The 26,701-nt window shown below is 38.1% G+C and overlaps 1 protein-coding gene across 1 annotated transcript in view; it reads left to right on the top strand.

Annotated features, from left to right (window-relative positions):
* Window positions 1–26,701, top strand: part of KCNH5 (potassium voltage-gated channel subfamily H member 5) — a 182,793-nt gene that overhangs the window by 53,904 nt on the left and 102,188 nt on the right. The window contains exons 6-8 of the mRNA XM_072427655.1: window positions 7,031–7,157; window positions 11,347–11,739; window positions 15,057–15,486. Coding sequence (XP_072283756.1) covers window positions 7,031–7,157; window positions 11,347–11,739; window positions 15,057–15,486 — 950 coding nt within the window. The remainder of the gene's footprint in view (window positions 1–7,030; window positions 7,158–11,346; window positions 11,740–15,056; window positions 15,487–26,701) is intronic.

Here is a 26,701-nt window from a genome sequence, read left to right as displayed (position 1 = left end):
TATCTGGGTTTCTCAAACTGTATAACTTGAGAGAATCTTGAAATACCTTTCAAGTCTTCACGGAACCCCTACCAAAATTACTATATCCACAGCTTACAGTACAATAGTGTGGTTATCAATGGAAAAAATGTCTCCTATATTGCTGGCTATTAGGTAGAATGTCACCATTACAGATGGCCAAAAGGATCATTGGTGTCAGTTAAACGAGACTTAAGAAGCACAAATTACTCCTTGTTCAAGGAACCCCTAGCAACCCTGGTAAAGTACTCATCTAGATGTTGAACCTAGATCCCCCCTAATCCCCAGCATCGGTAGAATTAAGAATTATACAAATCAAAAATCTTAAGGTGGTGTCAGAAGATTTGTGTATAAAACTCCCCTTTCATGTGGGATTGTTTTGCAGTTCTTGACTGCTGCATGTATTGAAGACATTCCATAAAATTAATATGTATTCTCAAATAAAGATCAAGAAGCAAATTCAGTTTTGGAGCGAGGCGAAAGATTTGATATTAACATTGAACATAATAAATAGAATACAAGACTTGTTTTTTTTTTTAAACACCTGGACAATATCCACCCCAACTTAAATTCATGTCCTTACCATTAGTGCAGGATAGACATTTGGCACCTTAAACAATCAACATAAATGCACAACCATGAAGAGCAATACAAAGGTTGGAAAAATGCAAGAATGTTGTGGCAACTTGTAAATAGAGGGCAGACAGGGAACCAGCATTTGGCAGATGGCGGTATTGTCGAAGGTCTGTTTCTATGACCCCAACACTTCTCTACTCATAGACCAACCAGTCCATTATTAGGCATAAACTTTTTAAAATATAAAAAATAATTGTGTAACTCATAAAGTGCCAGCTTCCAACGACCATTGCTTTCTTTTTCTTTTGTTTGAGGAACCATAAATATGTACTGTTATAACTCATTTTGATCCGATTGGAAATACATCCTAATTTTAGATGTCACAAGCTAATATTGCAAAGGGGTTTGTCACCTCTCATTCTCTCTGCATTAAAGGGAAACTATGGTATATATTCATTGAACACACATCTTATGTAATGCACCTGAAAGAATTTTTGAATTGTCTTTCATATTCTTTTGTGCTGTACAGGGTAACTTTTTAATAACTTTATTGTTTTCACTTTCTTCTATGGTTTTTTGATGTGCCAAGGATGCCAGTGGGAAATGTTTGACTGACTGTTTGATGTTTTTCACTTTGTTGAATGACAAAGGTATTGATGTGAACTGAGACTCATTGGGAAGACAACCCGAAGGAACTACTGTCATCCATACACATAGCTTTGACTACAGATCTACTTTTTTGAAAAAATATAAACTTTTCACTGTGAGCACAATGCATACTTTAAAGGATGGTATAATGACTTAATTATTGCAATTACATTTATTCATATTAAACTGGCTTACACATACCTTGCCTTGTCTTGCTATATGTTAGACTCAGCATTTAAGCATCTTCTAAACATTATCCCCTTACCAATAAGTCTTCTTATACTTTTTTATGTGCTTATTTTACTTGTATTGGGCAACAGTCAACCCTCTTTCTAGAAAGACTCCCTTAGTGGCCAGTAAGGGCATCCTCTCACATGCATATTAAAGGGCAGGACTCTGTAAAGGGTGCTCTGGGATGCCTTTAGGTAATTGTTTACTGGATCTGCATTGAGGTCTTCTGACAGCTAATGAAAACTATATAGTGAGCAGAAGGACACGGGATGTTCTTGGGGAGCAATAAGATGTGGTAGTCTGATCACTCTGTCCAATATATTGACCAGTGTTCCATGAAACCCTGGTGTCCCTGCTAGAGGTTCTTTGAACAAAGAGCAATGTGTGCCTCTCAGGTCAGTTTAACTGACACCATTGATGGTATTAGCTATCTGTATGGGTGGCATTCTTCGCATTGGCCAACAATGTAAAAGGCATTCTTCCTAATGACCAACACACTAATGCACTGTTATCTGGGGGTATAGTAATTATAGCAGGGGTTCTCTGAAGACTCTCTGAAGACCTGAAAGTGGTTTAAAAGGTCCCCTCACGTTCTAAAGGCTGATAAAGGCTGGTGTAAAGACCATGGTCGCCTATTATTTTCTGTTCACTGACCATAAATTGTATGCTGTCTGGCCAACAGATGGCCTGATGTAGCTGTGCTACCCCAAATACAGACAGCTGAGACTGCTCAGGGGTAGTTGCCATGAAACCTATGGCCCCCAACTTATAAGCTTGTACAAAAGTCGGAAGCATATGTTTCCATAAACACATCTGTGATCATAATGAGAATGTGTTTCATCCACTGTTGAACTACTGTTGTAGTTGTAATTTCCTCTGGGGAAATTTCCCCTTACTTTGCCCTGCTTGACCCCCCCTTTCATGTAGGATGTTCTTAATACAGACAGAGAGTGGAAATTTTCCAAATTGTTAAACAGTAGTAACATTTCTGTGTTCTATCAAACCTCTCTTTTAAAATTGTTTTTGACTTGCTATTTTTTAGCTTGCTTGTGTCTTTATAGGGAAAAGATTCTATTCTCTATCTACCCTAGTGACAGCAGGACAGAAACCATCACAGCAGGGACCAAGATAGAAACGAAGACTAGAAAATAGTTTTTCTCCACTGTAATCAAAAACTAAAATAAAATCAGCTGGAACTTTAAGTTTTTCCTGTAGTTTCTGCAACATATTGTCTCTCTGGGATTTATAGCGAGTGCTGAGGTTTTGTACCTAAAATTAGTAAAAGCGTAAAATAAAATCACTGACTGAGCTGCTATCCAAGAAATATTATATTTACACTAAACTCAAGGTTAACTTTTTGTAAGCTTTGCTTCTTTTACTTTTTTTTAGTATGTTGGGGGTCACATGACTGTTAGTCTCTCTTGAGTTCCTATTTCAGAGGCTTGCCTACTGTCAGAGGGGGTTTCCTAATGCTATAGGACACAGTAGGGAAGTTTTTTGTGGGGGGGCATGACATAAAACTAGATAGCTAGCTAAATAGACAGGCAGAAATACATTTCTTTTTTATATATATTGTCACTGTCAATCATTAGCAGAGTTGAGCAGGGCAGCATGGCGGCTAGTTAACAACCAATATTTTTTTTTAGATTTTTATTCACAGCGGCTTTAGATATGACTAAAATGCCATTTATTTAAAGAATAGATTCAGACCCAAAGAAAGATATATACAATATATATACAATCTAAAATTGGACCTATACTGGTTGTACACTGCAACTCAAGCGCATTGGTTTGATGCTTTCACATGCCATATACATGCATGGCCATTTATTGCTGTGACACACCTTACTGCAACACATAGGGTCTGGTTTATTAAAGTCCTTGAAGACTGGGGACGATAGACTTTCATGGGTTGAAGGAGAATTTTCCTCTGGTCCCATCTGGGGTGCCAATTATGAAGGAAAAATCTTCTGGGGTGCCAATTATGAAGAAACAAGATATTTATTCAGAGAAAAGAATTAACAAGTTATCAACAAATATTCCAATTAAGCTAAATAATAATCACATAGACAAAGTAAAATGATACGTTACGCAAAAAGTCCGTCCTCTGTACTCGGCACCTTAGCGCGAGAGAAAATGAGAGAGTAAAAGAGGTCTAAGAGGCATAGGATGTATATAGGCATATAAGAGCATAGGAAAGTAAGAAGAGCGATTTGTGGCTGTTGTCCCTTCTTATACATCTCCAGGACCCCTGGCCACATCCAGCTACACCCATGCATCCACCCCTTGGGTGTCCTCCTACTTCTGGAAATACACTGCTCACAGGTGCCCGCTGATATTCTCCAATAGGTGACACTGTTGCATTGGGGGCTAGTCCTCTGGCTCCTTTGAGGGTCATCAGATAGCAGGTATGTTTATACACCAGACAGTATGATTGGAGAAGTCTTTGAAGTAGATGCTTCCATGTACAACCCCCATACCTCACACCTGGTATGGTGTGATCTTCCTGTTGAAGGAGGTGTTATCTTTCAACTTTCCAGTTCCTTTGGATCCAAACCACAGCTGGAGTCATCCTGTTAGATTTGTCCGCCTTGACATTTCAAAGGCAACCCCCATTAAGGCTTACCAACAGTCATATTGAACCCATCATTTGAAATGGAGTATGCATAAGTGCTGATTTTATACAATTCACGCTGTGCACTCCAACATGGGTAAACCTGGGTGCGCTAAAAACATTTAGTGCCATGAAATCGCAAATGATTGTTAAAAAATCCGTTCAAGGTTTGCTGCATCACCCAGGTTAACCCCTGATAGTCTAGTTCCAGTTCTGAACCAGGTCGCAGGAACTTCTCAAGTTAATTGCAAAATCTTTAAATATAGTGTTGTCACCAAACATGGGGGATACAGAGCTTTGGGGATCTTTGGTAACATGTCCTTAGTGAAAAATTTTAGTAAGCATGTCAGTTTGTATAGACATAAAAGTTTTATATTTGGGGAAAGTTGTCTTTAAGCCAACAGGGTTTCTGTTTCCACTTGGGCATGTACCTACTGCCCCCCCACTTTGTAGAGTTTTTCCAATTTTAAAAAAAATGGCTTTAGAATAATAATTTTCCAACAATACTTATTCTTTGATTTACAGAAATTCTACATTTTGTCTGTGTGGCATGTTCCACCACATTCTCCTGACTCCCTCCTCCTCCCTAGCAATATTGGTGATACTACCATGTTCACAAGCTTTGCAATTGTGTTTAAAATGTGGACAGTATTTGATGAAAACACATTTTAGTTTTTACCCCAGAACTACCAGTTGATGATTCCCAGGATATGGGAGTCCTGAGGTCTCTAAAAAATATTCATCAGGGAATGCAATACTGTTGCTTTTGCATTGCACCTATATAAGCATATTAATTGGTAACAACAAGACGCCATTGTGCCCTGGACTTCACATTGAGTTTTAAACTTAATTAAAAATTGTTTCTGACATAGAGCTGGATTTGTTTAAACTGTTTTGTACTAATTTCTAAATGTGGTCTTTGAAGGCCATTGACAGGCCAAGTACTTAATGATACACTTTGTAAAGTTCACCAGTCAATTATATATTAATTAGATGAATGAAAGCACTTAAGTAGGTCAGTATCCTTCATTTACAGGAGAATGCTGCAACTTGCTGTGAGCAGTGGTATTTCTGTTTCTCCCAAACAAAATAAGGGCACATTCATTCACCTGGCATTTTTTTTTTTTTTGAAAATTATACATTTTAAAAGTAATTAAAAAATAATTTTCTTTTCTGCTTTAAATGTTTAAAAGATTACATAAGAATTGTATTGTCTGTTTGTGGTTTGTTATTAAAGCACACACAGATAATACAATTAATTAAATACATTTTTAGGGTTATCTTCGGAATAAATCGAGTGAAAAGTCATTTTGGGAAATTACCTGTAACTTTATTCTGGGACAGAACATTGGAAGTTTTCCCAATGGTGCACAAAAGGCAAAAAATAAACTGTCAGTGGTTTAAACCCTTCTCTATTCTTCAAAAAATTAAATTGGATAAACCCTGGCTGGCTCAAAAAATTCCCCAATCCTATAGGGCAGTGTTATGATCTGCAGTTTCTTTACTTGGTCAGGTCTAGGTTTCAGCAATGTTCTGAGCCCAAAAAATGTGATCTGCCGAATATACTGAATGATCAGGTTTACTTAATTTGTGTATTTAATTCTTCCTGGCATATTCCAAGATCACAATACCAGAATCCATCATGCTCAAATTGTGAAATTGTGGTTCCGGGAGCATGAGACATAAGACGTCATTTGCACATGTGGATTTGCCACCATAGAGTCCACACCTTAACCCCATTGAGAATCTTTGGAATGTGATGGAGATAACTTTGGGCGGTGGTTGGACTCTCCCATCATCAACACAAGAACTTTGAGAAAAAATTAATGCAAATATGTCCAGAATTTTTAACTTAAACCATTCATTTTAGTCCTAAAATTAGTTCTGCTAGTAGAGATATGAATTTTTATGTTTGATTTGGACTCTTCTGTATACCCACATGTATTCCTATCAGTTCTACCCACTTTTTTTTACTATGGGACAGGTGGTGAAGGGTAAGAACCTCTTTTAAGTTTTTATTGGTGTCTGGTTCTGCTGGTGAAGTTTACCCTCTCCAAGTGGCCATAGGGGAATTTTCTAAAAGGAACAACTGTTTGGTTTGTCTATTTACAGGGTGATTTCCTCAGTTATTGAAACTTACTGAGTTTAAGCTATTCACTACTCTATCCAAAGGGGTTTGGACAAACTAGGATTGAAGATTATCGAAGGAGAAGCCACATGTTCCAGCAATCCTGGGTTTCCCCTATTTTTGTTTACCTTTAGTGGGCAAATGCTTTTATTCCTGAACCCCCAGGTCAATTGCATTTGTCTAATAAGTCGTAGGCATGCACCCATAGTAGGAGCCCTGAGTCATTACAGAAAATTCAGGACTGTATGTGTGTGCATATATTAACACACTTCTCTGATGTTTCTTTGATGTTTAACTCTGTGGTCTGCTCTGTGGGTTGCACAAATTTTAAGCAATTTTTAGAAACTTTTTTTATTTCATTTTTCATATTCCATTTTTTTTACCTAGGTTCTCCCATGATTGTCTATATTTTTCCATTATGTAGAATTTTAGCAAATTAGGGCTCATATTATTAGGGAGGATCAGAAAAATAGAATCCTTCTGAATAAAAATACCGCATTTAATTACATACATCATTTTTTTATTTGGCTCATAGCTCTACTTAGGGTCATAATGCATTAAACAGTCATCATAATTTCCATATTTTTAGCAGATTAAGGCCCAGTGAAACTTTTTTTTTTTTCCTTCATGCATCAGCCTTGTTAAAACAGCAGAACAATTAATATATTCTCATTTGTTTCTTTTCTCCACTATTTCTGAGCTGTTACTAATCAGAGTAGCTTCAAACATTTCCCAACATGAGCACAAAGGTTCTTTATAGCGTTCCTGTGCCTAATTAAAATAACAATAATTTATGATTGCATTTCTAAATTTAGCCTCTCTGTGAAGTGGAAATGCTCCAGTTTACACGGTTTGATGGTGGTACCTCTGCGTTGTTCATCCATCTCATTTTATGCTGATTTTACAACGTTAAAGACCCAGCAAACAGAACTTATTGGTAGGGTAAATAAATTACAAGGCAGAAAAGCAGCAGCAACTGAAGAATACAAGCAGGTGACACGTTTGTGGTCTTTAAAATGTTACAAAAACTAATATGCATTATAATACCATATATTCTCTCTTTTCTTACCCATCCTACTGATGAACAGTGCAGCTTACAAAACATACATGTTTTCACTCTGCTGAAGTTAGACTATTACAAAAAAGGATTCTCATTGATCATTATGGGTTATGAGAGAGAGACACCGTATAGCCAAAAGGTTTTTGGAAACCTGACCATATTTTCTATGAATCCCCTTGCATGGGCCATCGGTCCCCCTAAGGATTACGAGCTGAACTGCACTGATACAACCACATCAGTGGCTAGAGTTAGGCCTTGTTAAGGTGAGGAAAGAAGTTAGAAGGGGCCCTTTGTATTCCCTTCAAACCAGCAGTCCCCAGCTTTATGTGGGCTCTGTCCCTAGTCTGCCTCAGAATGAGTCCACTGGCCACCATGTGGGGTCGAAGATCCAGAACCAGGCCATTACTGTATCCAGGAAAACATTCCTCAGACAACACAGTGCTAAAGAGCCCTTTGGCCCACATTCCCCTCCATCGTTGGAAGGTTTGCTTTCCCCATTCCTTTACTGTCAGTTGTTTCAAAACCACCCTGGAGAGCATATTACATATTTGTATTACAAATATATTCACTTGAATATCCAATTCTCCGTTGATAAATATAGGGGCCCCACTATTGGCAGACATTTTTAGCAGTATTGGCCATTGATCAATGGTTATGGTCTTGCAAGTAGCAACTAGGTCCCTATCTCATTTACATCCTTTTCATTTCTCAGTTTAATTATCATTGATCTTACTGATTGTTGTCATTACTGCTTTAAAGCATTGTATACTTCTCCATGTGTAAAGGAAAGGATTGGCAATCCTTACCATGTTACTGAAATGTTCCACTGTAATGAAATGGTTTTCTTACCGTTTGGTAAACCTGCCTATCCAACACTTCTCTTAAGGCCTGTCTAAAAGCAGAACTAAACCCAGCTATATCACCTGTCCAGGTTCCACTGCATCTTCCTTCTGTTCTTCCTCTTCTTGGTAATCTTCAGCCATCTTGATTGGCTGTTCCTGGATGACTTAACCACATGACATCTTGGCACACACATAGGAAGCCAGGAATGTTGGAAACCCACAGTGACCCACAATCTATGGAGCATACACAATTTTGGATTGTATTGTGTGGGGTGTGGGGGTTAAGTGTATGCTGTTACTTACTCAATAATTTGAGTTGCGCTGAAACAAGCATGGAGATGTGGACTTGACTCTTCCTTGACTGTTGACAGCTGCATTCTTGTTCTAGATCCATGACTCAAAAGTATGGAAGCCAGACACACTCTGTTACTAGCATCTTCAGAAAAAGGCCTCCAAATATCTCTTGTGACAGGTGCACTTATGTTTGCCACAAATTTTTAGGACTCCTAAGCAGTGTTTCTCAACCTTTTTAACATGAGGGGAGCCCTGGAAATAACTTTCAGATTTTGAGGAAGCGTTCTATAACAACTATATTCACAGCTCACTGTACATTAGTACGGGAAGGATGCCTCTTACATCGCTGGCTAATAGGAAGAATGTGACCCCTGCAGATAGCCAAAAAGATCATTGTTGCCACTGATCTGGCAGTCACAAATTGCTTTGTGCTTGAGGAACCCCTAGTAACCTCTGGAGGAACCCTGGTTGAGAAACATTGGGTGTAAAGACATGCTGTATCATCTGCCTTTGTTATTCAGTTGGGGCAAATGTCTGTGCTGGGATATTAGTCAGTAGCAGATGGATCATTTGATTTTGCACCACTCTTCCAAAAAAATGAAAATGCTGGTTTGTCCGGGACAGCTCCTATACTTTTCTATAATGTGTGCTCTGTGAACTTGCGTTATCAGTCTACTGGTCTTTTAACTGTAACACTTCTCTAGTAACAGTTTATCGCTCGTAAAGAGTGCATCAGATTATAGGGCACTTTCTAAAAACTCTACACGTCTTCTAGATAGATATGACATCCTTTTCTTTGCACATCAGTAATTAATCCCCCTCGGGGTTGGGTTGCACTGTGAGGGTAACTTGCACATGGCGTGTAATAGGACTTGGACTGTCCTGTACTGCATGATTCATGTAGTGATGAGATCGTTAGATTGCCCCAATTAATAATTTAAAGTGCGTTGTTAGCCTTTGGAACCTAATCAAAATGTAAGATAAAAGCTTTTTTTTCTCGAAGGCGTGGGTGTCTGTTATTCAAACTTAGTGAAATGTGGACATGTTAACAGCACCATCTGTAAGTGTTACTATGAAATGGAGCAGCCTCAATCCATATATTTGTTGATTTTAGTATTCCAGATAAACAGTCCTTAAAATAGAAACTGTTTGATGTTCTTACTGCATTGCAGCCTTCCCTTGGGCACCGCAAGTCCTACACTACATGTTGAAATGACTGTAGGCTGAGGAGAGCCTATGTGATAGATACATGTATATTATTTGTGTGTGTATATATATATATAGTAGCATCCTGATCATTGTTCATATTTAGGTCTTTGGTCTTATTTTAGACCTAAAAGGACAATACCAGCAGACATCTGGAAGGTAGAGGCTTTTCTTTCACAAAAGTCCCCATAATCAGGATGTGCACTGCCTTGCCATGAGCTATTCATAAAGCTTTATCAGCTGTGAATATATGAGATCTGGAAATGAGCCATGATTGTGTTTTTTAATGTTAGGTTCTGCAAGACAGCAAGGAATAGCTTCTAAAAAGAATCCTTAAAATAAAAATAAGAGACCAAACTCAAAAGAAAATAAAGCATTTGCTCTTCTTGTTATAGCCTAATACCAGTTGGTATTTTTTTTTTTGTAGAAAAAACGTTATGGCAGCGTTGCCCCAAACTGACCCAGTTTGACTTCATCTCAAACAATAATATATCTTCAGTAAGAATTGTTTTATGAAGTTCTACGTCTATCTTGAATCTGACTGGTGGCTGAATTCTCAGCACAAAATGTCATAAAGTTATGCTACATTTAGTAAGTGAATATTTGCTATGTTATGAGGGGCATCTAGAAATGTTCCTGTGCCTAAGCAGTGCCATTAAAGTAAAATTTGTATTTATTGGTAATTTGCAATGCATTTTAGGGTATTTGGGAGTGCCTGGACAACCATGTGTTTACAGCCTCCTAGCTGTATATCTGTAATAATAATTTTAGGTGGGACCGGGTGTTAGATTTGTAGATGTTATTACTGTGCTGCTCACAGAAAATTCTGACATGAGCTCTGCCTCTATCAAGATCGCATCATCCACATATATACGCCGTGCAGGACAAGGCATGTTAAGATAGACATTGGGAATGATTGGCTACAGGGAGATCACAGGAAGTGCCTTTAAAAGGACATTTGTAGCCTAAATATATGAGGTTATATTGATTGGGTTTACGTATATTTTAAAACAAAAGTACAGGGGTGGTGCTTTGTACTTCTAGCAACCGATTCCAACTTTCATTGCATCAGTGTTTATTAGGAAATTAGAGCAGCCTTGCTCAACACGTTACCCCTATAGAGCCTTTGAAATTAGGCTCAGGTTTAAGGAAACCCCTGCTAAAAATATTTTATTGCGGGTCACTTGGGGAAAAAACCCACATTGGTGGCCATTGGACAGAATGTCCTTGTGTCCATTAAAAACATCATCAGGGTCATACAGCTGGGTTTACCAATTGATGTTGGCCCCAGAACTATGCAGGCATCAGTAGTGGTAGATCAATCAGCCACAGTTCAACGAACCCTAGCAAACCTCTCTAGGAACCCTGGTTTAGAATTATTGGATTAGAGCAACCCAAAAGGTGATCCCACTAATATCTCGACCAATGGGTGTCTTTCAGAGTGTAGAATGCCAGCCACCTTCTCTTGATTCAACCATGGTCATACAATGTGATAATCATCTCAAGTATATAAGAATTTAACCCTTTCTACAGAATCTGTTTGTGGTTTACCAATCTCTAAGAGAACTCTTGCTGCAGCAGTAGTTATAGGGGTTCAAGGTAAGAGGAAACTATCTGCAAGCTATTTGGTCTTTCAAGAACAAAAATGGTAGCAATAGCTGCCAACATCTAAATGATCAGTTTTGCATGAATCAACCCATTAAAGTCATTGTTTTGATTTATTTTTAAGGTTCTACAGCTGGGCTCCGATATCCTCCCTCAGTACAAGCAAGAAGCACCAAAAACTCCTCCACACATTATTTTGCATTACTGTGCATTCAAGACCACCTGGGACTGGGTCATACTCATTTTAACTTTCTACACAGCAATCATGGTACCCTACAACGTCTCCTTCAAGACGAAACAGAACAATATTGCCTGGCTGGTACTGGACAGCGTGGTGGATGTCATTTTCCTTGTGGACATTGTTTTGAACTTTCATACAACTTTTGTTGGCCCAGGGGGAGAGGTCATTTCAGACCCCAAACTAATAAGAATGAACTATTTGAAGACATGGTTTGTAATAGACCTGCTGTCTTGTTTACCCTACGATATCATCAATGCCTTTGAAAATGTGGATGAGGTAAGTCTTTATGTACTTCTCCCATTGTGTATGTTCTTTGCACCTACAGATACAATATTTACACATTTTTTGTCCTAGCTGCAACAGGACATCGTTTCCATGCTTGCCTTTGTTCGAGGTCTTGGGAGGCTTCCAATGACTCCTTCTTGAAGAAGAAGGGTTTGTTTTTTGCTTATAGCGACCAGATTTTTCCCTTTCATTCTGAGATACTAAGCTAGAACAATAAAACGGGCTTCTGGACTATTGGAGGATTTGTGTATTAGGATACGTAAGCCCTATCTGAAAATCCCCAGAAATATCTTTCAGTAACCCAGTGGAAGTAGTTGCTTGCACTTGTACCAGTTTCTGGTGCTTGGGGGCCATTGCCTACCCTTCACTCATTTGTTCACATGTACAAAAATCAAAGAACATAATTGCTTCTTCCATCATTTTGTTGGAGTAACTCTTAACAAATAAAGATGTTTGGTTCCCCTCAGTATTTCAGCAATCCCAGCTGGAAATAAACAAGCATTAATTGGAAGCAATTTCCTGTGAAAACACTCTGGAGTAAAAGACTGATACAGCCATAGAACAGACACTTGTCATCTGTGCTGTAGGCCAAGGGTATCTTGTACGTACATCTCAAGAGCTGTCACTCGGTGACCCATTTCTGGATGACACTGGTTACAAATAAAGTGTTTTATTGGTATCTGGGGTATTGAACAAGTCAGCTTGTGTTATTGTAGTGATAAAAATTGCTACGCACCCTGCAGTGGAGAGCTTTGAAGCATTGTAAAAATCAGATAAATATATTATGGTATGTTGGCTTTTATTACTGTATTTTACATACCGCCAAGACACTTTGTTTGATGGAGAGTTAAAATGAACCTGTTGCCTATATGGTTTTGATCTTTATTAACTGGCAAAAGTAAGTGATAGTAGGCAGTCAATCTACATAATACAGACCTATAAAAGTTCAATCTTGAAGAATTTGAAAGCCCCAGCAATCTCACCCCCCCACTTTAATTTTAAAGTCAAGGGACAGAAGTCTTCTGAAATCTGACAGTTGCTGATAGTCAACAGCTTGAGTTCAGGCTGTCCCTCAGTGTGTATAAAAGTATATAAAAAGCAACATAAAATAAAAGAACCCTGTGATTCTGTATATTTCCTCCAAGAAAATGGCTAGAAACTATTGAAATACAATGAATTTGTAAATTCCTTTTGACCCCCTTTTCCAGATCCTCCATTGCAGACCACCAGTGCAACTGTCCACCGTCTCCAAGTACACACAGGTTAAATAAATTAGCATATTAGATGTTAAGAAAAATCAGTGCAGTACAAAATTAAACATGGGGTTCTAGGAGATTCTTATGGCTTATTACCAATGCAATGATAGTTAATTTGAATATTTGTGTAATAGGAAGCATTGTAGTTACAATGGAAACAATGCAGTGGAGAGCCAAGTTGTCCTTCTGTGTTGAGCAGCTACAATATTTCCTAGACAGTAGCCATAAACTCATTTGCTTAAAGCTGCTGCCTAATAAAAACTTTGATACATTATATTTTAGGCATGTAAGGCTCTTCTAACTTAAAAACAAATAGTAATAATGATTCCATTGCGGCATTCAGGTAAGAGTTGTACAAGTATTGTTTAAAAGCCCAACTCTGGGCTCTCTGCTCCCACCACCATGCTCCCTACTGATGTAATAATAAACAAACTAATCATTCTGTATAATACTTGCTTGTTTTAGATGCCTTTGGGCTGGTCATGTGACCACATATCGATCGACATCAGTGCTGCTTTTTTCTAACACTGAAACAGTGGGATGCAGTCATTACGACTCCTATACTTCACAACTACTCCTTTGCTTGCCGAAGTTGTAATTACTGTTTTGTTATCTGTTACCCTGCTACAGAAAATTGTTACCTTTGACTTTTTGCCACCAACCTCCTCCCAATGTTAGTTAAACAATCTGTGATCTTTCCAAAGGAGCTGTGTTCCTTGCTTTATTAAAACAACCTTCCTGGTGTTAACTTTTTTTTTTTTTTTTACAATCTAATTGTCACCTATTCTCCCTGCTGTTATAGAGAAGTAAGTAATCACAAGGCAGGCGATGTTTATCTTTGTTCCAAGCCAATTACTTCCCACTCACAAAATACAAATACCTGTTATATGTAAAACTATTGTTGGAATCAAAGGCTGTTCTTTGGAGTGAAGGTAAAGCTTGGCATGTATGAATTGTAAATGAGATTATTCTGGAATGTTGTGCCTTGCAGTGTTCTCCCTCACTGCTCTGCCATTATGTAATTGCGAATATTAGAGTGATGCACTCTAGGTTTGGTGGAAGAAGAATTATGTCTATCCCTGTAGCTTCTTCTAATAGATGTCTACAAATACGATGTAAAATATACATGCATTCAGATAAAGGATCTTCTTTGCAGAGCTGCTGGAGGTTTGGCTTAATGCCAATGGATGGGGTTCACTTGCCGTCCCCATTTCCTCACTACTGCAACAGTATAATGTTTCTATATCAGTGTTTATGGAGTTTTTACAGGGAAAATACATATATATTACATTTTCAATCCTTGTCCTTGTGTTGTATCCCTTTAAAAGTGCTGCAAATAAAAACATACCTGATGATCCTTCTAGAAAGCCAATATTCTTCTAAAATCTCGTTCAAGTTGGTACCTTTGCTGCACTCTGCCCAGTTCTTCCCTGCTGGACTAGAAGATTCCTTTGACTTATGTTATGATGATGGAAAAGGGAGGTGATCTGTATTCCAACGTGGAGATCCCAATGTACTGTAGCTCACAGGGTGATTATGGTCGCTGTTCTAGAAATAGCTTAGTACTGAAGTCTTGGTTACTCGTTTGGAACTGGATTTGAATATAAAAGTAGGACTAGACTATAGGAAAATGTTATATAAGCTATACCTCCATAAAATCACCCTAAAACAGAAGATATTCAAATGTATCATTTTATCAGAAATCACCAAAATTAGGAGTATTCTTCATTTTGAGATAATATATGGAGCCTTGTAAATCGTCCTTTATTGCCCTATCCTACATATCATGAATGCTGTTTGAAATTTTTGGGCCTTATACTGGGTAAACTGTCCCATGTTTAAAGGTTCCAGCATTGCAAAAATCAAGTTCTTTTGATTGGGGTCCAGTACAGAATTACTCGTTGTCCTCCCCTTTGATGGCAACCCTGATCCAAATGTACATACAATAAAATTTTGTGAGGGGTCAATGAAGTATTTCCATGCGCCTCTTACTTCAAAGGCAAAACCACAGTTTATAAATTCTTGTACTAACATTCCATTTTGTTTTCTTAGGGTATCAGCAGCCTTTTCAGCTCCCTGAAGGTAGTACGTCTCCTGAGGTTGGGCCGTGTTGCCAGAAAGTTGGACCATTACCTGGAATATGGTGCTGCAGTGCTGGTTCTCCTGGTCTGCGTGTTTGGTCTTGTTGCCCACTGGTTGGCTTGCATCTGGTACAGCATTGGAGACTATGAGGTCATTGATGAAGCGACCAATACCATCAAGAACGCCAGCTGGCTGTATCAGTTAGGATTAAGTATTGGTAATCCATATCGCTATAATGCCAGTGGCTCAGGGCAATGGGAAGGTGGACCTAGCAAGGACTCTTTGTACATATCCTCTCTATATTTTACCATGACAAGCCTTACAACTATTGGATTTGGAAACATTGCTCCAACAACCGATGGAGAGAAGATTTTTTCAGTTGCAATGATGATGGTTGGCTGTAAGTAAGCTTTTGTTTTCTTATAGTGGTGTATATATGATAAATGTCTTAGGTCCCTGTATTGGTTGTTCACTAGATAACTGTGATATTGACATAATCAGAAAACATGGAAAATTTCATTTCCTAAAAGCAAATTGCTAAAAGTCAATGAAAAGGTAATTATCTTAAAAAATAGTGCTATAGCTGGATGCACTTTTTACATTGCATGCAAAACACAGTATTTGAAACTTTAGGTTCACTGCTCTTTCCATTAGGTACAGTATAATAGTACATTATTGGAGACTTAGCTTCCTGATTGTGATGGCAAGTCAGCATTGTCCCTTGTTGTTCTGTCTGACTTCTCCGCTAGATTTTGCGGGTTTCGGTCATTCCTACACGAAGTTGGTTATGTATGTAACACAGTAATCCCGGACTCTTTTTACCAAAATTGCTGATAAGCTGCAGGTGCCAATAAATTCTGCACTAAATTCACTTTGTTTGGCCATTGTTACCGCGTGGAAGAAAAACATTGTTTAATTGGCTGGATGACCTTTTAATATAAAAAGAAAAAGGTAGAATATTCAGGTTCAATAGGTTTGCATGGATGTACTATAACCATACCTTTTATCTTATTGCTTCTCAAATGTTTTGATACAGAGTTTCGTGTGACCACTAAATTGTTTTTCATGGTTGACCCTGTAATTTTTGTGAAATGCTGATAAAGGGTCCAAAAACATGGAATTCAGTCTTGTACAAATTGTACAATTGTGTGATCTGAATTGATTTAGAGAATTCTTTAATGAATAATATAGATTTTAGAGAAAGCCACAAAAGAAAGGTGATAGCACCCTCTCTTTGAGTAGAAATCTTGATCTGCGTGTTATTAATATCCAACTGAAAGAGACGTAATCCTGCTAGTGTACAAGAACTGGGACTGCATCTTGAATATGCAGTTCAGTTTTGAGCACCATTTCACAATAATTATGCTGTGGCAACTAAATTAATAAGGTGCACCGAAGACCTCTGCTATATTGGCTGTACTGAATGAATTCTTCCTTAAGAAAAGGCAATTTATGGGAAAATAATAACCTTGTATCGATATATAAATACTGAATCTAATCACTTTACCACCATTAAAAATAATGAGGGGACATGGTTTGTACCTGTAATTGCTATTATGTTTAAAAGGCTGGGTGTGTTTTTATATGCAGATATTATACCTATTAATATGTATGAGTAATGTTGATTGTCCATCCAGGGGGTATGTAAGGGGAGAGCTTTTTACTCATCAGAGAAAATTTGAAAATGTATTTGTTTTGTTACCTTCCTCTGGGTTGTCTGTGGATTTGGAGTTTTGTGGGTGCAGAATTTAAAATTATTTTTGTCTTTTGGTTTACCATGATAATGACATTTTTATGCGGCTTTAGATTTGTTATTCTAATGTTAAAACAACTTTAGACTGACTTTTCTTTTATGAGTATTTTGTTGGCATTTGAGTAGAAGTTTGTGTGTTTTTTTATCCTTTTTAAATGTTACAAATTATCTATATCGTTATCTTATGTACCTTTCAGTTGCTATTCAAAATTTGGTGTTAGACATGTTTGTGCAGCAGCCTAATTTCTCAAAAAGGATTTATTGTATCAGTATTGGTATCCAAAAACTTAAGTTTTTTTATTAGCAACCATTCAAATTCAAATTCGGATAAATATAATTAGTTCTTGGTATGTCCTCTCCTTACAAAGATTACCTTTGCTCAACATGTCCAACCCATTGGAATTGGTGAAAACAACACCTCCTTCCTCTCAAAACTGATCAAGAAAGAGGAAACATATATGAAGCAATGGATGAAACATATTAGAAGAAAATACAGAATTCAGAGGGAGGGGGAAATAAGACATTAGAATATTTCATATTTGAAAAGTATGGATGTGAAAAAGATTCCGGAGGGACAGAAATTGCAATAATAATCTAAAATAAGGAAAACAGAAAGTGTGACCTGAAAAAAAAACAGTAATGTTTAAGGTTTTCTACTAAAAATGTATTTGATACTTTAAAGAGGCTTTCTTTAGTAAGTGAATTAATAATATGTTGAGATAAACCTAGGTCTATAAAAAAATGACAAAGGGTTTAGAGACCACATGGGCAATAGAGGGTTTAGAGACAACACTTTAGAGACAACACTGAGCATGTTCCAGCTTCCAATCTTAAAAGGGATAATTACTTTTTGATGCAATTTTGTGAACAGGACACTAGTTACTATTTGTTTGCAGCTGTGTGCTGCTAGTTTCCATTTTGGCAACCAGATTTGTATTATCCCTGTAGGTCAGTAAAAACACAGAGATAAATGTAGAAAAAGTAAGGAGTTTGAGAATAAAGCTGAATGCTAAAGTTTGCCTACTTTTTTCAATTCTTCATTATTTTATCTTTTTGACCCTAGACATCATAGGACACATGCCTGTCCAATCGGTCATCCCTGGTTTCTTCACCACGTCATACCTGTAGGTGCAATGACGTCAACCTCCCGTATAACCTTTTCTTTGAACGCTGTAAGTGTGCGCCTGTCAGACAGCAGCTTGGAGTATAGAGGGAGTGCACATCCTATGATGGGAACACTGCAACCCCTTGGGGAGCTTGTTTAGGAATCGTTGTCACCCAAGTACATCAAAAAGATAATCAAAAGGCTATCAAAATCAATTAATAATAGGAAAACCTAAAGCTGCAATAAAAAAAATATTAGTAATAAAAATAAGAACAATTAGCAGCACTGGAAAGAGTGATAGGGAGACAATTTTAAACTCTTTAGCTCAACATCTATTAGATCGGGATTACAAAAATGAAAAGGCACAAAGGTATAAACAGGCTAAAATGCTCTGCTTCTCCTCAATTGTTTTTACTTTATTATAAAGTTACTATCTGGCAGGGCAATTTTTACTTGTTATGGGACATAAGCGGGTCAATCAGGCCCCCATGTGGAGGGCTATTTTAGTCCTCGCATGCCCGGTACCCCAACCGATATTACCAGCTCCAGCACCTGCAGATGTATCTGTGATGTCCAATCCCGCTACTTGTATTTTTTTTTCTTAAAATTAAAAGGGCAAACTAAAATCTGTGTAATATTGAAGGCTTGAGTGACACATTACAATGAGCCTCTCCTATTTTCCTTTTGATGTGTAGTGAGTTTACAAAGTTTCTAGCCTACCTAATAGACCTAGTGATGAATTATGTTACTGATGTGAAATATCCTGATTCATGCCGTTATTATGACAAATTATTTAATCAGATAAAATGCTCTGCTAATGTTTTATTGATGCACAAAGCCACAATATAAAAAATCCAAGTAATTTTCCAGTATGATTTGCATTGCATACATTTAACTCTTTGAAATGATTTATTATTATGAGTAATTGATTGCCTTGATTGAAGCAGACAAGACTAAAATTGTAATCTTACTTTAGAAACCCAACAAAGTTTAATAAAAAAAACTGAATTATAATGAAATAATTTACCTTGCAGTGGGTGTATTAGGTGTATTGATGACACAGTCCTTTGTCATAATGAATGAAATAAAGATAGGCAGGAATATTAGATTACAGCTTGGTGTGTAATCATGTAGTCCAGACCAAGCCAAGGACAAGCACCCAACTCCTGCACTATACTTGGCACAGTTACGGTAATAGCCTCCTATACTGGATCAGCTGTCCATCTTCTGCCTTTGTCAACTAAGCTATAACACTGACATCTAAACTAAGTCCTGCCGATTTATCAGAGAGGCCATGGTTGAACCAATGTAATTACAAAGGAGCCCTTCTGATACACAGAGCACAGCAGAAAGCTATCAAAGTTTCAGCTAAGCTCTGATGATTGCACCAAGACGCCCAATATCATCAAGCCATTCCTGGTCAGCAGGACCAGGCTGTCTGTGTGTTTCTTACATTTGGGTACATACATTGTAACCCTACGTTAAAAAATGTTTTGTGCCAAAACATCTAGTGCCTTTATAAATTGTAGAATGAAATGTTCCTTTTTTGGCCAGATGGAAGAACATGTTTCGGTTACCAAAATACTGTTCTAACATGCTGATTGTCACTAAACCACATGGTTTTACCCATCTTACCTTCTTTTTATTTGGTTGGTGTCCCTGGAGTCACTGCACAGTGCATCTTATTGCATACTTTGCTTGAACTGTACTGTAGCTGTTGAGGTTTAATGTTCAAGTAGCACAATGTATGCTGCAAACATTTCAGCCTGCTTTGAACTGTTATACAGGTAGTCCCCGGGTTACATACGAGATAGGACTGTAGGTTTGTTGTTAAGTTGAATTTGTATGTAAGTCGAAACAGGTGCATTATTTTAATAATTGCAATTAGGACAGATGTTTGTCTCAGCATAGTATTAGGCAGCGTGGTGTCAGTTACTGTATAAAATCTTTCCTGTGAGTTAATCACAAAACAAAAAAACAAAGCAAAAAAAAAAATTATGGAGCCTAGACATTCATTACCTTCTGGAGCAAGCTGTGCTTCGATATGCAAAAAGAAATAACTGGAGAGTCTATTTTGATCAGCAAATAATTTCTTTCATGTGAACCGCCCCCTTCCCCCTTAAAGCCTCCGTCCTGCACACGAACGAGCAGGGAAGCCCCATTCGTATCTAGGAGACGTCTGTATGTCCTTAACTCGGGGACTACCTGTACGTTGAAGTAAAAAAGCTATTGAATACAATGCACCACAATTCATGGCAATACAAGACAACGGTTTTAACTCTGTATGTTTGGAGTGATTGGGCCCTAATAGTTTTTCTCACCTTATCCCAATGCTAAATATTTTCCATGACTATATGAACTTGCTGTATAAGGGTTAGCCCAGCAAGGAAGACGTGTGCAGTTCGAAAGACAGCTGGTCAACAAAATGTTTGTTTTGTTCACCCAAGCAACTGAGACCATTTTAGAGGTAAAATTATTGGTCTTTCTAGGTTTGGAATACATAAACCATAGGCACTACATATAGTTGAGAAACTGCCAATTATCCTTTTTATCCTGGAGGAATCTTTGCACTAAGTTTGAGGTCTTGGGGAAGCAAAATCTCAAATTTAGAAAGGGAAGTGCTTCCTGTACATTGGTCATTATGAAAAGAGAAGAAGTGACCCCATACACATATTGTATATCACTAAAATATAGGTTGACAAGCCTCTCCATTCACCCCTAGTGCTCTGGCTGAGGTTTTACATTTCTCAGCCATTCAGCACTAGAGGTGAATGGGGAGACTTGTGCCCATTCATCCCTAGTGCCCTGTGATTGGCTGAGAAATAGGAAATCCTGATGACAGCTCAAGCATCATCAGGATTTCCCTTTCCTCAGCCAATCAGGGAGCAGAGCAGTCAGCAGAACTTTACTATGCTGACAGCTCTGCTCCCTTGATCGCTCCTGCAGCGCTAGAGGAGCTGTGACATGTATTACACATACAGAATACATGTCAGAGCTCCTCTAGGGCTGCAGAAACGATCAGTGGAGCAGAGCTGTCAGCATAGTAAAGCTCCGCTGATTGCTCTGCTCCCTGAGTTGCTGAGGAAAGGGAAATCCTGATGATGCCTTTGCTGTCATCAGGCTTTCCCTTTCCTCAGGGAGCAGAGCAATATAACCTGTAAAAAATAAATAAAGAACAAGTTTAAAATAAAAAACACATAACACGAAATAATTTGAGAAAAAAAATTTTTTTTTTTTCTCCCGAATTTTTGCTGTCGAATCCCGTGTTTGTCGGGTCTACCCGAATTCGAACAGCCATATTCGGGTCGAATATAGGGACAACCCGAATTCGAACATCAACACTAGTAATTACAAAGGAGCACTTCTGATACACAGAGCACAGCAGAAAGCTATCAAAGTTTCAGCTAAGCTCTGATGATTGCACCAAGACGCCCAATAATTCATTGTTAGGCTGTGCACAGCTGAAGAGGATTCTAGAGGCTTATCACCTCCTGACTCAGTCCTGCACTGCTATTGGCTGCTGAGACTTTGTAGCGTCTCTGCTTCCAGACACCAGTTCCTGTTGTAGCGTATAGCTGAGCTAATCTGTGCTGTGTGTTTTCGTCTGATTTACTGTTGCTGACCTTGCCTGCTCTTGACCTATCGTTTTTATGCAACCTGGACCGACCTTTTGCCTGTGACCCGACTCTGCTCGTGTGTTGCCCTTGTGTACTTTGATTGGTGGACGGATATTCTGTGTATGAACTTATCCTGTATTCTGGGCTCTGTTGGAAAATTGGTACTGCTTTATCTGTGGGCTACTGGCTTGCTGCCAGCCTATTTCCAGACACCATCCCATGTGCAGTAGGTTGGGGGCAAGCAGGTGCTGCGAGACGCAACCAGTCTCCTGAGGCTGAGCAAGGGCTGCTGTAGGTGAAGACTGCGGTGTAAGATTGGGGGACTGGTGTCTGGTGAGGACTGGTGCTGGCCAGGGCCTTACACTGATATGTGCAACTAATGCTAGTGGCATGACGTCATGAGGGACGTGCTTATTTTTCTGTCCTATCTTGGCTAGGGGTGGCTTTAATTAGGTTTGTTAGGTTTAGCAAAAAAGGAGCAGTCTGTTAAAGATGCAGCTGCTCTTCAAAGCCTGACATTACTACATAAAAAGTTTTATAAATAGAGTAACCGAGTACTGGAACCCTGGTTGATATTGGATGTCCCAGTTGGGTGTGAAATGTTTTTTGGTGGGCAGGACTAGTTAGGTTCCTGGAGCACTATGTTAAGGAATTGTAGGAACAAACCAGTGTGTCTCTTATAGTCCAGAAATGCCATGTCGGCTTAACTGAAATTAATATTTTTGTTGATTCCACATTCTATTTTATGAGCAATATTGTTTTCAGCCATAAAAAGTTATGGGTCAAGGTATTCAATTTGCCATTTTCAATTTTAATTTTAACATGAAAACAGAAACATTTTAATAGAGCAGCACTAAGGATTTATTATATAAAAATGTTTTATTTCTATGTAAACACAATATAATTATTTGTCTACCTAAAGTGGAACTAAACCCCCCAAAAAAAACCCTTCCCTTTAACCCTGCAGATCTGTCAATCCATCGGGAGGTTTCTTTGTTTGGGTCGCGTGTTGTCCCGGCATCCTCTGTCCAGGCACCGAAATCTTCTTCTCTCTTCTTCCGGGTTTTTCTTCCTTACGTCACTGATCTCGCACTGTGCAGGCATGAGATCGGGTGACGTAGATGGGGCAAAAAGATTGCCGATCTCACTGTGCATGCAAGTTTTCCTTTTATTAAAGAAAGGGCTCCTTCTGCACATGCCTGAGTTTAGGGCATATGCAGAAGGAGCAGCCAAGAGCCTCACAGGATGTGTGACGTAGGATGCGCTCCATTCTGTCTTTTACAGAAAAGTTAGACCCCTGGAGCTCTATGCTAAGAAATAGCAGGAACAAACCAATGTGTCTATTATAGTCCAGAAATTCCATACTTTGGCGTAACTGAAATTAATAATTTTGTTGATTCCACATTCTGTTTTATGAACAATATTGTTTTTAGCCATTAGAAGTAATGTCCCCAGGGTTGTCTATGTAAAGTGAAAATGTTGGGTTTAAGTCCGCTTTAAATAATCATTTTGAGCCTTATATATTATGTGAAACCTTTTTTTTTATGTTAATGTTATGGTTTATATATATATATATATATATATATATATATATGTATATATTGATTTTGGTGAACACATAATGTATTTTTAACACTGATATCTTGGTCCTACTCTCTAAATTAGTATAGTGACTTCTTTTTCATATTATAGCTTATTGGTTGCACCTTTAACTCAAGTCAGCAATATGATCTCCCATACCTAAATCCCCAAAGGTTTACTTCAAGCCAACAAACAAAGGTTTCGGCTATTTGAAATGAATTAGCCATTTATGCTTGTATTATGCTAGCACCTTTAAAAATTTGTTTTGATTCTAATAACCCAAGCTTCAGCTCCTAATGTTAACTTTACAGTCATATATCAAACATGCTTAACTATACTAGTTTGAATTTGCATAGGCATAATACACCTGATTTTCCACCTTTTACATATAATATAAAGGATAAGTTTGTGCTGCTTGTGACACTTGAAAATATTGTACTTTTTGTTTACTTGCATACTACTAGATGTTGGCATACATGACAAAATAACCTGGCAAAGATTGTAAGTTTTCCGTTTTACTAAAGTAAATGTTGTTGAAATAAATGAAAGCTTTAACCGCACCTTCAGTTTCTTTTTACATTCTTGTCATATTTAGGTACAGTTTTCAGCAGAGAGATGGGAGTACCAGGTTTGTAGAAACCTAAATGGTGCTAAGGAACAAAAATAGACTTAGACATCTGTAGAACAATAAAGTTATACTCTATATGAGACTTTTGACTTCTGTAGAAATAGTCATGTACCAAAGCAACATTTAAAGGGAAGCTTCTCTGGCTTGATGGTTAGCTAACCCAACAACCATGGCAGAGAAGAAGGTGACAAAATTAGTAAAAACCAAGATAAAAATTTCAAAATTTTAGTTGTTTAATAGTTCCTAAAAAAAGAAACAAACAAAAAAAAATTCTAGTACCTAGTATCTTTCCAGTAGGTAATTGTGGCGGCAGTTTAGTTCTTAGTACCCTCAAAGAGATAACAAAATTCATATATAGGTATGGCAATATATGAGGTGCTTCATAAGCACTACTGCACTGAACGGAAGCTTAGTATAGATCCTTATCTTCACATTCTTTTTTTCTATCACCCAGAAGGCAAGAGTAAGACAGCTTCTATTTATTGCAGATATGGGGCTGAGTGACAGCCTTTTCTATTATTGGAATGTGTCCCCGGCACCCTGTCGAAAATGCTGATCTTGTCACACGTTTCACTTTTGGATCCCTTCAGTCAAAAAAAAAAATAGAGGTAAACCCCGTAGGGCCCAAAGAGATTTTTTTGTAGAAAATGAAGTATAACGGAAAGTCACTAAGTTCCCCATGTACCAATTTCAGAGAAGCCCGAGGAAGAACAGTAAAAATATTCCAGTCTAAATATAGGAGACGTGACATTAAAGACAACTGACAGTGTAGGCATTCGGATGTTCTTTCCTCACTAGCTAGATATACTTTATCTGTTCTGCATTTGCTATATATTTAGCATTGTTTAGTGACAAGTCTGTGACTGCAAGCAGACTGATATATTTTTCTACTAATTAGACATTTTTCTTTTTATCAACATAATTCAAATAATAGGACAAAGGAGCAAATATGGAACCTCACAAAATACTAATTTATTGTAGATCATGTGTTATTCTGCTGATGGAAGATGAATTCAGATTGGCTGATATGGGCTACTACATTTTTTACTGATCTACAATTGTCTTCTTAATTTTAGACTTCTCCAAGCTTCTTCTAGGTATAGACTTCTACTGAGAACGCTAAGTTGGTGTAATGGATAGTAAATGCTCTGTGTCACAGAAGGGCCACAGATTGAGGCACAATCCTAAAATCTCAGATCTTTATCAGAGCTGCTAGTTCTACGTATGTTATTCTAATAACTCTTCAAGGCACAACTCACAGGGGGGTCAAGAAGTGATAGTCAGCTAGCGGATAACCATGCATGTTACCAAGTTGAAAGTCGGAAGAATGTTTCATGTTTATATGCTGGCAAATGGTCCTGGTGGACAGCAGACCAAATACAGTCAAATTCCAATTCTCGGATTCTCCCTTCTTTCCGCCATGGACAGAACAGCGGGAGTAGCCATCTTTCTTCTTGGAAGTACTTGGAAGAGGAAAGACCAACTGATGTTGTGCCCAGATCGGGTGATGTGTATTGTTAAAAAAAAGGTGGTGATCTTGTTGCGTATGCATGAGATTGAGCACTTTTTTACATCCTAGGAAAGCCCCTTATGTCACATGCCCGATCCTGGGCATACACAGAAGAAGCAGCCCACAGCCTCCTGGAATATGTGACTTATGTATTCCAGGGACTGCAGCTTTAATGGTTTTAAATAGTAAAAATTTGGTTATAAGTCTGCTTTAAAATCTCTTATACACTTTAACCATGTGCAATCTATGGCACGGAGGAAGCACCAGGTGCCTATCATCTTTCTTCCTCTGCCTATGCCATCTGATCTCACAATGTGCAGGTGCGAGATCGGCTGACGTATCTTCCTGTAAATGTAAAAAAGAGTGCTGATCTCACTAAGCATTTCTTTGCTGTAGGGAAAAGCCGCTTCTGCACATGTGCTAAAAGGAGCAGCCCAAAGCCGCCTGGGACTCGGGACCTATGTATCCCAGGAGGCTGTGCACTCACATTCAGTCTTTACTGCCACAGCAGCAAAGACAGAAGGAGAGGGGCTTCCCTTTTTTTTATTTAATAGCATTTAGGGAAAAACAAGCTCATTTTTGCTTTGAATAAAATAGTTATCTACCTTTTTTATATAAAGTAAAAATATAGGTGATAGGTCCACTTTAAGGAGATTTCCACCCACTTCAATAGGTTATAAAGTAAGAAGACCTCCCCAGGAGAAACCTAAACAGCAACAAAACCATTACATAAAAATTAGAACAAGCTGAGAGAGTGAATTGGACAACTTCAATACCTATGAAGGATGGGGATGAATTGTTCCACAGTGGCTGCAGGTACAAGGATTGCTGAGGGTTAGTTGTTTACTGTTTTTTTACTGCAGTTTGTTTACTAATTAAATGTCCATTGACTGACCATTGAAAAAAGGTGTCAAATGTTGCACCTTGATTAGAATACACCTTCAGCTGCCTCTATGCTGTCCTTCGTCTCCTACAAAGCACCTCTAGACCACTAGGTTTTGCAAGTTACCTTGCAGCTTTCTAGTCACTGACCTTGGCCAGACCCTTCCATACCCAGGCAATTTGATACTGGCCTTTCCCTTAGATGGTAGCCTATCTATTCAGTAGTAGTACCTATAAAGCTAAAAGCGGCAGAGAAAAACATGTTTACCAATACTATTCCAGATTTATTGTACTGCTGTGTCTTATAAATCCAGCCAAGTTTTCTGTAAAAAGTGCTGATTTTTATTTAAGATTTAGAAACAATTACTGCAAAGAGGAGCAAGATATTTCACCTTTTCACCATTACAGCCTAAATTAAATTTTCTTAAAATTCTAAATTATTAGCTTTGGCGATTCGAACTGCCATACTGCAAACTAATTATTTCTTGGACTTGAATTTGTTATGAAACCTGGTTGTATATTCCTTAATTGATTTTCTG

This window comes from Pyxicephalus adspersus, chromosome 12 (genome assembly GCF_032062135.1).
Source record: "Pyxicephalus adspersus chromosome 12, UCB_Pads_2.0, whole genome shotgun sequence".
NCBI lineage: Eukaryota > Metazoa > Chordata > Amphibia > Anura > Pyxicephalidae > Pyxicephalus > Pyxicephalus adspersus.
Note: the sequence above shows the minus strand (reverse complement) of the source record. Positions and strands in the feature narration are given on the sequence as shown.